Source organism: Thunnus maccoyii, chromosome 4 (genome assembly GCF_910596095.1).
Source record: "Thunnus maccoyii chromosome 4, fThuMac1.1, whole genome shotgun sequence".
In the NCBI taxonomy this organism is placed as follows: domain Eukaryota; kingdom Metazoa; phylum Chordata; class Actinopteri; order Scombriformes; family Scombridae; genus Thunnus; species Thunnus maccoyii.
In genome coordinates this window covers 12,033,230-12,044,790 of record NC_056536.1, presented here as the reverse complement: position 1 = coordinate 12,044,790, position 11,561 = coordinate 12,033,230, and the positions used below count along the sequence as shown (strand labels likewise).

At 41.3% G+C, this 11,561-nt stretch overlaps 2 protein-coding genes across 2 annotated transcripts in view; both read left to right on the top strand.

Moving 5' to 3' along the window:
* Positions 1–3,806, top strand: part of LOC121895910 (charged multivesicular body protein 4b) — a 5,359-nt gene extending 1,553 nt beyond the window's left edge. Inside the window, exons 2-5 of the mRNA XM_042409451.1 lie at positions 877–1,054; positions 1,343–1,457; positions 2,079–2,202; positions 2,428–3,806. Of these exons, the coding sequence (XP_042265385.1) occupies positions 877–1,054; positions 1,343–1,457; positions 2,079–2,202; positions 2,428–2,492 (482 nt within the window). The 3' untranslated portion in view covers positions 2,493–3,806. The remainder of the gene's footprint in view (positions 1–876; positions 1,055–1,342; positions 1,458–2,078; positions 2,203–2,427) is intronic.
* Positions 3,807–5,091: 1,285 nt separating this feature from the next.
* On the top strand, positions 5,092–11,348 carry eif2s2 (eukaryotic translation initiation factor 2, subunit 2 beta). The gene is made up of 9 exons (XM_042408944.1): positions 5,092–5,232; positions 6,920–7,103; positions 8,171–8,271; positions 8,501–8,630; positions 8,714–8,814; positions 9,235–9,383; positions 9,471–9,527; positions 9,669–9,754; positions 9,902–11,348. Exons 1-9 carry the CDS (start codon positions 5,218–5,220, stop codon positions 10,075–10,077), a joined length of 999 nt encoding a protein of 332 aa, XP_042264878.1. The 5' UTR covers positions 5,092–5,217; the 3' UTR covers positions 10,078–11,348.
* Positions 11,349–11,561: the final 213 nt, after the last annotated feature.

The following is an 11,561-nucleotide window of genomic DNA, read 5'->3' as shown; positions in this document are numbered from 1 at the left end:
TTGTCAATTAACTAAGTAATTAACTGATAGTTTCAGGTCTAGACAGGAAAATTGATCATTTGGCTCAATGGTGTTGAGATGAAAGCTTCTGCACATCTAAAACGAAGGAGCTTTCTCTTCTTGAGATGATGACTACACACTTTAAATTTCATAGCAGTCTGGCTATTAAATTTATTGTGGTTTTTAAATGTATACAAATAAACATTTGGCCTGATGTTCACTGATGTCACTGAAAATATGATGTTAAACCTCCTTGAGACCTGAAATATCTCTCATGTATTTTCTAGAAAATCTGAGCAGCAGTTTTGAAGGCGTCTTGTCGTGCTTGAATGTGCTGATTAAGAGTAAAATTGACCTGAAAGTGTTGAATGATAAAACTTCAGAGGTCAGTCAGGATCATCCTCTGAGGAGCAAATATCCAAACTAAATTTCACACCAGCCTGGCCAGTATTAGGTGAGACTTGTTGATCTCGACCAAAGTGTCCAACAGAGAGGAAACTGATGGACTGACCCTCCAGTGATTGATTAGTTATAGTTATTACATTGATAGACTATAAATCTATACTGCTTATTGGAGGCTGATTTAAAAGTTGCAGACTGCATTAAATAAAATAAAAAAAACATTGTCCCTATTCTTGGCTTGAATACTTTGTGTACATTGCTTTTACCTTAATTATTTCCAACTCCACAAAGATTAATGAGTCAAGAGTCAACTCAGTGTGACAGTTTCACCACCACATATCAGGTGTCTGAGTTAGTGGAGAATCACTTCAACAACCCCTGGTGATATTTCACAGCTTCACTTCAGTGTCGTCTCAGTAGGTTTATTTTTGTGACAATCTGTTCATCCTCTCTCTGTCTCTCTCTTTCCCACAGCGGCTCTGCAGGCTTTGAAAAGGAAGAAGCGATACGAGAAGCAGCTCGCCCAGATCGATGGCACGCTGTCGACCATCGAGTTCCAGAGAGAGGCTCTGGAGAATGCCAACACCAACACTGAAGTGCTCAAGAACATGGGCTTCGCTGCCAAGGCCATGAAGTCTGCCCACGAAAACATGTAAGAGAGAGCAGCTGCCAGTCGCGGATCAGGTTCCTTACAATGTGACTAATCGATCAAATGGAGATTATCCGGGAATATCTGCTTTGATTTCATAATAGAAAACAGTCACTTTTGTCTCACAGAGGAAACAGGTTGAAATAATAGAGATACAGTGTACTAAAGAAGAATCCAAACACACTTTCTTGCCTCTAACTTGTACATTAAATGGACAACATCAAGCTCCGAAGGTGTAAACGTGTGTTCTGTTTTACTCAGATGTGGTTTCTCTCCTTGACGTTGTTTCAGGGACATCGACAAGGTGGACGACCTGATGCAGGACATTACAGAGCAGCAGGAACTGGCCCAGGAGATCTCTGACGCCATCTCTAAACCTGTCGGCTTTGGAGAGGAGTTTGATGAGGTTGGTGACGCTTTTCAGATATTTTGATTTTTACAGTTTGTTTGTTTTTTGTGGTATTTCTTAACTGATCTCTGCCTTTAAAAGGAAAGTCTGTGTCTGATATGTTTTGAGATTTACTAGAAATATTACCTTGAGCTGATCTGACATCTCAAACCCTTCACGCACCCTGACCCAGAAATATTGTCGGTCATCTGCCAAGGTCATGTGTTTATTCTGTTCTCGACTCTGCCCGGTGTTGTTTTGTGATCCACCAGGCTGAACTCTGGTTTAGTGACATTGTTGAATCAGTCTTTATTTTCAATGGGTCGCATTCATGGACTAACATCAACAACAACTGATGGCATTCAGTCATCCTGGGATAATATCGCAGAAAGAATGAATACAATTTCTGAAATTCTCAGTCAACTGACTTGAAGTATTTTAATTTAAAAGCGAGACGCTTTACTCACCAAGTGTACAGACGCACAAAAGTAGGACCAGATTTGGCCCCAGTTAGACCACCTAACAACCTGATGAATATCATATACTTGATTTGAAAGTGGAGTTTTTTTAGGTTTTAGGTGTAACATGAACGAGTCGTTGCTCGTCCTCATCTTTCGTGTTGCTTGCTGTCTTTATCAGGATGAGCTGCTGGCGGAGCTGGATGAGCTGGAACAGGAGGAGCTGGACAAAAACCTGCTGGAGATCGGCCCAGAGAACGTCCCCCTCCCCAACGTGCCTTCTACTTCATTACCTTCCAGACCTGGTAAGAAACTTTTCAAGAAGCAACCCTGCAAGCCCTGACTGCAGCATCATTTTTCTAACGTCTGAGTCAGTTTGTTTAGGTAGTTGGTGGTCAGATGTGTTAGACGTCACCCCAGAGATCTCTAGTACTGTTCCTGGAAACCAGCTGAGATCAACTATACATGACTGCATCAATTTGTTCAAAGCTCTCACCGCTTTTTACTCCTGTCTTTTCACCCCACAAAAGCCAAGAAAGAGGAAGACGAGGACGACATGGAGGACCTGCAGCGCTGGGCGATGGAAGCCATGTAAACAACGCAGCGTCCGCCACATCATACCTGCATCAAAGAGGGAAGAAGAAGAAGAAGCGGGGGTGGGCAGGCGGGAAGGGAGGGGAGGGGGGGGGGGATGAATGGACTTGATAGGATGTTGTGTATGAGTGTTTTTGTGTGTGTGAGGAGAGAGTTGAACTTCATCTAACACTACGAAAAAGCAAAAATGCTGTATTATTTTCTTTTTCCCTCCTGATCCCCTCACAACTCAAACCTTAGAGACCCCCGGGGTGCTCAGTGCCGACGACACAGTCAGGAAGCTCCGTCACTGTGTCACGGCAACCTCACCTAATATTTTTACCCTCTATTTTAATACAATACTAGCACTCCATTGTCCTTGCAGTAACCTGCTACTGGGCTATCTCAGCGCCTGCAGAGTTCACACTGAAGCGTGATAGTTTGCGCTCTGCGGTGCCATAATGAAGTTATTGTCAGTTTACTGCGGCCGCCTGTGTGACGTTAACGTCGCTGGATGACAGAAAGGGGGGATTTTCACGGGAGCTCGATCCGTTTTTCCGACTCTCATATTTACCTGTGTTCGTGGCGTTTAACTGGCTGGATGTTTTTTCATTTTTCTTCCTTCTTGACAAAAATAACAGTCCTTAGCTGAGCATGAGCTGGGTGAAGAAGCTGCGAGCTGTGTGTTTGCAAGAATCCTCTTCTTTTGTTTCAGGCTGTGTGCTTTGTCCCTCCCTTCCCTCTCTTCCCCCCCAAACCCACCCACCTGTTTTTCGCCTCCTGTCGCCATTGAAGCGACTTCTCACCAGTAGTCCTTGTTATTCAGTGTAAATATCCCAAACGTGTCTCTTTTTATATACTGTATTTCTGCCGTCACTGAGAGGTTCTGTCGGGGTCGTGTGAAGCATGCAACAGCGGGAAAGTCACAATACAGATCACAACGCACGGCTAGAAGAGAGATGTTTAACCTAACACTTTGATCCTGCTCTGTCTGTCTCGGTCCTTCTCATAACGGTTTTTGTTTCAAATTGTATAACGCTAAAAAAAAATGATAACAATAATAATAAAACTATTGTCACACCTTATTAACTGCATCCAAAAGGAGATGGTGGTTTGTTAAAGATTAGATTATCGTCAATCTACAACGTCAGCGTTTTGGAGTTTAAAGAGTTAATTCCTTTAGTTTTTCAAAGTCACGATGTACATTTTTTACATAGATAAAAAAAAAAAGGCATAACAGAAGGACAGATTGACAAGCATGTTTGCATTTCAATGTTTTATTTATCCAGATGAGAATATTATTTGCAAAATCATTAAAAAGTTTTCAATTCTTTTATTGTGGTGAAAGCTTCGTCTTTTCACTTTGTCATCATGTGGCTGTACGTTCAGTTTTTCTGTTCAAAGAAGGGCAGCAAATAACACTGCTGATCATTAGTTGATTAAATCAATTATTGTTTTGTTTATGAAATGTCAGACCATTGTGAAAGATGCCTGTCATAATTTTACCCAAAGCACAAGCTGGTGTCTTCATTGTCAGACTAATAATGGCAGCAAATCCGCACATTTGAAAGAATGGAACTTGAAATTCAGCAGAGAAGGTAAACATAGATGTGGGTCATCGTCTACACTGAGTCACACATTTTGAACACCAGCATTTGCTGATAAATCTCAGATAACATGAGCAAATACATTCTAATTTCATTAAAATGAGAAAATGTAAGTAATGAGATTTTCATCACTTTTATTAGTCACATGCAGCAGACAGTAGTGACCATATCTGACCTGCTGGTGATGCTAAATCTAGTTTTAGTTTTAGATTTAGACCTTCAGTTTCTTGAAGCCTTTTGATGGTGTCTGTGTGTTAAGGTTAAGTTTATACTGTACATGCCGATAAACGTGTCTCACAATAATTTACATTAGATGGGATTTTCAGGCTTTAGAGAATAGAGAAATAGTCTTAAATGGTTATTTTCTTTATGTTTTAAATGCTGTAGCACTTTGAGATTCACAGCGAATGAAAAGTGCAGTACAAATTAAATGCAGTATTTTATCATTATTATTAGTAGTATTATCGGTAGTCGCCACAGAGATACAATGACTTTCTGATAGAATAATAAAAGAAACTAACTATAAACTCATAAAATACATATTTATATCATAGACTGTAGATTTATATATATATAATACATATTTGGCAACAGTTAGTTGAGCCATTTTGCTCTTGAACACTTGTTTTAGACTAAATTTCCCTTTTTTCCCCTGCTTTTCTTTCTGTCCTCTCATCACTTTTTTTATAGAAAGCGTCACTTGCAACATTGTGACAATAATACAATAGCAGAAAACAATTAGGCATCATAATGAAATAAAGACAACATAAATGACTTCACTTTCAGTTTGCTGACACAGTCACCATGGTAACTGGACACAGTTTGAAGGTAATAATTATCAATAAATTAATTTAAAAAAACAACAACTTAACGGGAAATGTGGGCGATGGAATCAGATGTCTTTAAAACACTGTTGGATCATACTAACTGCATGTGCACGTTTCTTATTGTTTATAAATCTGCTCGCTCTTGAACACTCAGCTGGATTGCGCTGGCGCGAGGTACTTACGTCAGGAGTTGGCGACTGCGCCTGCGCACTACAGACACAACGCTGATGCAAGACATTTTCGGCGCAGCAGTGTGCGACTGATCCAAGAGTGAAAAAGGAGCCACATTTCAGTCACTTTTCAGCCCGCAAACATGTCAGGAGACGAGGTGAGTCATCCCGGTGTATCTACTGTTCAGTCCGTGTCGGTTTGTAGACTCGTTGGGTGAAATTATGTGAATGATCGGGTCAGATGGGTGTTGAGGATGACTTTGGGCCTCGGCACCGCAGCAGCTCTCCTCACATGGCTGTTAGCCGAGCTAACAACGGCCCGACCACATGAAATGACACGAAAATATGCAGAGCACCGGTTTATCGGGCGCTGTCACATCGTGTAGATCACCATTATTCGCTGTGGTTCACCAATCCGCCCTGTCACCACTGATGGACAACTCAGACCGACTGGTAGAAATGAGCTAGCTAGCGTTAGCGTTAGCCGGCCGTTAGGCTAGTAATGTTTCATGTTCTCCGGAGACAAAAAGCTGCCAGATCTGTTTTATCCAGAAGGACAGTCAGCTTTCCTCTACAAGGTAGCCATGGAAACTGCTGTCAGAATAATCTCTATGTCTAGGTATATTGTCACAGTTAAAACATGACTAATTGTATTTTTACTTTAACGTTAAGCCGGCTTGAAATAATTAATTTCTGTCGGTGCGTTAGTAGTAAATATGGATTTGATGTCAGTCTTCATACTGTTTCACTCAGATAGTCACGATAGTTCAGAAAATCGCACTAGTGAACTGAGGTAACAGCAGATTATCACAATGTTTTATAACCAGATCACGGTATATATGAATATTGTCACTCAAAATGTTAATTTCTGAATGGCTGCAGGTGTCTGTTGTAGGATTGCTGATAACGGTTCTTTTCAGTATTGACTAATGCATATTGATCTGTTATTAACTTAATGAAATGAAAGGAAAAGATTGTCAGATTCCAAATTGGGTTTTCAAATACATTATTTTACCCAACAAACTGTCCAAAACCCCCAAAATATTCGACTTTACTACCATATCAGAACAGGAAACCAACACTGAGAGGTTTGAATCTGATCATTTTTTTCTTAAATGACATACAAGATCAACAAAATGAACAGTTTCTGTAGATGACTAATCATTTATTGAGCTCACTGTTGCAGCTTCTGTCACTTGATATTGTAAAACATGATACTTAAATCAGCAGTTGAATCACTGTTTTAATCCAACAACAGCACCTGTGTTTTCTTTTATGTTACTAGTCGACTCTCACAAGTGAAAACAATCTACTTTGGGTCAAACTGCCTACAGATAAGCTGACAGAGTGAATATAGCTTGTCTTTTTTGACTCTGCCAAAAGGCCATTGTCTGGTATTTTTGTATATGTGGACACATTGTCCTTTTATTATTGCTCACATATCTGATCTAATAATGAACTAAAACACATTGAATCTGATCTGCTGTAATTCTGTTGATACTGATTTTAAAAGGACAAATTAGTTGAGCAAATGATAAAAATTCAACCTATAGTAATTAACTTTAATGTTCCAAATGACTCTGACTGTAACTGTAATGTTACTACAGGTAACCAGGGGAACCGTGCTATTGTCAGATGGTCTGCTCAGTTACTGAACCATAAATTATTTAATTCTTGGGAAAAATGGTCAGAAACTTGTCACAGAAGAACTATGCTGGCCATCATTTGATAACCTTCTCAACAGTTTTAAAAGCTTTTTTTGTGTGTGTGAAAGTTTCTGAATGACCCGTATAACCTTCTAATTGCAACATGAACTCTATTCCTGCTTTTCTTTCTCTCCTCCAGATGATTTTTGATCCCAACATGACCAAGAAGAAGAAGAAGAAGAAGAAGCCCTTCATGTTGGATGAGGAAGGAGGAGAGGGCGTGGGAGGAGAAGAGGCTAAAGAGGTGGAGGCGAAGGAGGCAGAACCAGAAGCCGGAGAGGACAAGGAGCTGGACTTTGATGAAGATGAAGGAAGGAAGAAAGGTTAGAATGTCACGAAGACACACGTGAGGAGTGTGCCGATTTGCAGCAAAAAACAAAGGGTCTGACCCCTCCATACACACGCTGTCTGTCCATCCTTTGCATGGATTAAATTACATTACTCGTCTTGGCTTTTTACTCCCAAAGCTTTTATTGCTCTTACAGTAACGTAACAAATATCGTTGTCGTCGACTTGAGTGCTTCACCTGCATCACCTGCACACACCGTGGGCTCAGCCCCGCCCGCAGTGAACCATAGAGAGCAGAGGAGAGTAGCGCCACCATAAATGACAGCAAAAATCAGCAGAGACTCTCACACACTGAGCTGAAATGAAACGAGTGCACACACATTTGGTAAATAACTACAAATGTAAATAAAGACAGTCTCTACTGCGTTTTGCTGTCATTTATGGTCGCCGTCTCGCTGCTTCTCTGCTGTTTCTCAGCGCGGGCGGGGCTCAGTCCTCTGTGTATGCAGCGTAGCGAAGTAGAGACAGACAGCAGTTGAGAGTTGATGACAACTAAACTCATTATGTTACTCTAAGTGCAATAAAAGCTTCGTGAGAAAGTGAAAAGCCAAGAAGAGTAATTTATCAATGTAATCTGTGGAAAAGACATATCGCACAGCCCTACTGGAAACGTAGGTAGCTGATTCTGATTCTGATAGAAACTCCATACAAATAAATGCATTATAAAACTGGGTTCAGGGAGCTGCTGTCTTCACCCCGTGTCTGCCTCACTCTGTGTCTTGGGCCCTCATTGGCTGTAGCTTGTTGTATGGCTCCCCAACACGACCAGATATTTAGCCTGCGAGATATCTTACGGGCATCTGCGACACATTGGTGAGCTCTCAGATCACGTCTTAAAACAGTTCACGCACAGCGATCAAGCGCTGAGTTTAGAGTGCCAAGTAAGTACTGATATGTCTCTGATCTGGGTGCTTTCATCGGTGATCTCCAAAAACTGTCGCTGAGTAGAAAATTGGGGCTGAAGTCATGCAGTATGAACTCTGCATTAGCTGCCAGTCTGCATTACGTCGGAATGAAGCAACATTTTCTTTACCTCCTCCAGAGCCGTCTGATGATTTGAATGACCTGAACTTCTTCAACCAGAAGAAAAAGAAGAAGAAACCTAAGAAAGTGTTTGATAATGATATAGAAGAGGGATTAAAGGTCAGTCAATGTCAAAACACACCCAACTTTTCTTCTTTATTCTCACCTCATCACTTTTAATCTTTGTATTTCAATTTGCTTCCATCATCTTTTTGTGTTTCTGCTCATTTTTACAACAGCACTTCCTGTTCTACCTCTGCCGTTGTTTTCTCATTACTCTCCTTTCTCTCGAGCTCATCATCACCATCATCTCCTCGCTGAATTTCACTGTTTTTTTGTTCTAAACCAGGAGCTGAAAATTGAAGGAGAGCAGACGGAGGCGTTGGATGAGGACAACCTGGACCTGATGCTTCCTGCAAAGAAGAAGAAGTCAAAGAAAGTGGACTTTGATGAGGGAGAGACACTGGAGAAGGATGACGGTAAGAATAACTCACCTGATCTTTACAGTAGTAACTAAAGGAAGACACACGTGCAATAACATGTTTGTATGATGTGTTTCCAGCACTGGAGGATGATGAGGGGAAGAACAACGATGGCATTTCATTCAGCTCCTCCACAGGACCGGCCTGGGCTGGCTCTGAAAGAGACTACACTTATGATGAGGTAGGACCACGCACGCACACACACACACACACACACACACACACACACATATATATATATATAAAAACAAGACTCAGCTATTAACAGACTACTCATCCTCCTGAGGAAGTACAGCTTGTTGGATGTACTTTCCTCGCTTTGATAAGTCTTTGATAAGTGAAAAAGAAAGTTGCTTCAAACAACATAGAGAGGAGAAAAAAAGGAAGGTATCTCAATTCTTAGCAGTTTTATTTCCTGTAAACTGAAACAAATGCAAGACAGTCTTACACACTAACTGTGCACAAGGCACTGGGTTAACAAAATCTACTGGTGAAAAAAAAAAACTGAAAGAGGGATTTATGTGTTTGGGGGATCATCCTGATGCAAACGTTGTACTTGTAAACTACAGTCGGCATCACTCTTTGTGTTGTCTTTTCTCAGCTCTTGAATCGAGTTTTCAACATCATGAGGGAGAAGAACCCGGACATGGTGGCCGGCGAGAAGAGGAAGTTTGTGATGAAGCCTCCTCAGGTGGTCCGAGTGGGAACCAAGAAAACCTCCTTCGTCAACTTCACAGACATCTGCAAACTGTGAGCTTGTTACTGTCAATCCCAGAATCCCATAAACCCCTTTTTTAAAGAGCCATTTATAAACTGACTATCTGTACTTCATCACAGGTTGCATCGTCAGCCTAAACATCTCCTCGCTTTCCTGTTGGCTGAGTTGGGAACAAGGTTTGTTTTTTGTATTTACAGTGATGGAATTCATGAATATACAGTAATTGTATCAGCATCCTCTTCATTCTGTGTGTGTGTACCGTTTTTCTGAAAGTTTGAATTGTGTTTTTGTTTTCTTCCTCTCTTTACTTTTAACAGTGGCTCCATAGACGGAAATAACCAACTTGTGATCAAAGGCAGATTTCAACAGAAACAGATAGAAAATGTGTTGAGAAGATATATCAGTAAGTAGTTTAATTAATTATACTTTCATCAAATCTATTTCGTTTACACCCCTCACACTTCTCTGCCAAGAATCAACTAAAAGACGACCTAAAGGCACCCCAGTGTGTACCGCAGCACTAATAATTGTCTCCTCCCTCCCCCTGCAGAGGAATATGTGACGTGTCACACCTGCCGCTCCCCAGAGACCATCCTGCAGAAGGACACTCGCCTCTATTTCCTGCAGTGTGAGACGTGCCACTCCCGCTGCTCTGTCGCCAGCATCAAGACCGGTTTCCAGGCTGTGACGGGCAAGAGGGCGCAGCTCCGCGCCAAAGCCAACTAAAGGCCACCAAAACTGGGCTCCCTCCTCCCTGCTCGGCCTCCCCTTTCTCCCCTGAAGGAGGCCGAGGCTGGGGTCGGACGCCCCCTTGATTCGCGAAAAGGACTCTCTGAAACGAACTGCGGGAGGGTTTGGCTGTCGTTTAGTTGTGTTGTGGCCTGACCGGGCAGGGAGTGAGAGAGTATCTATAGCTGGCAGATGGGAGTTCAGGCACTGTAAGCAGATGATGTGTACCACATACACTGTTGGATGCATTTGATTTGTTGTCTGGCTGATGAACCCTGCGTCTCCTACATTTTTTTTTTTTTTTTTTTTTTGCTGTTATTCTTGATTCCTGCAAGAAAATCCTAATTTAACATGGCTTGAATCCTTCCTCATTCTTTGTCTCCCTCTTTACATTCACCAAACATCAATATTACATTGGATACAAAAAGAAACATTTCTCCATGCAGCCAGCCAAACTGTAGTTATGTTGAACTACAATGATGGAGCTTAGCTGCTCTAATAATTGTAGCCTTGTGGCTCATGGTTGCTTTTTTTTTTTATGCTAGAGCTCAACATTGCTTAAAAAATAGGTTGTGCTCCTGTTTGTGGTCTCTCAAAACTTATCAAAGAGGCCAATCAAAGTCACCAGGATGGAGTACAAAAAAAAGTTTTCTCTCCGTAACCAGTCTGTGACAAAGTCCTAACACAGATCATCATTTTGTAGCTGAAGATGACCACAAAGTCAAAGTACTTGAGGTGGATAAAGGGGAGAGCACCTACTCACTGAAGACTTTAATAGAGAGGCTGCGTGTGTGAGACAGATAGAAATTATACAGTGTGTTTGTGAGTGCTGTTACGGCATTGATGAGCATTTGTGGACTTTATTTCTTTGACTTCTGAGGTTTAGATCAACACATTTGATCAAATATTGGACATTTAAATAGAGGAATGTGAAATTCAATAAAATTAATTTCGTCAAGAGGATTGGGTTTCTTAGTCCTCTGACACAAACACACCCAAATGCTTCCCCCCCCTCTAACTTTACAATCTAGCCTTACATTGAAAAGCAGACTCTGAGCAGGCAGCTCAGATCGGTCTCTAACAGGTTGTCATTTTCAAATGTGATTCAAATTTACACCTCGAGCTTGCCGGGGAAGAGGAGTTTGAGTTCAGTGATCCTGCAAACATGACATTGATTCTGTTCTTATTGGAGAAGAATGTGAAGGTCTGACTGCAATCATTTTAAAACCTGGTTTTTACAAAAATAAATGTTCTACTCTCTCTCTCCACTATTGTTCTCCCCGTTATTACATCCGTGTCGCCACCTGGTAAAATTATCTGCTTCTTGTTAAATATTCAGTCTAAAATGAATCACTATGAAACTCTCACCATAGTGACTTGAAACAGTTTGCTCTTCGAGGTCATTGATTACCTACATGTGGTAGATTTGTTTCTGACAGCTATTTACAGCACCAAGATGTTCAGAACTGACATGGTGCCAT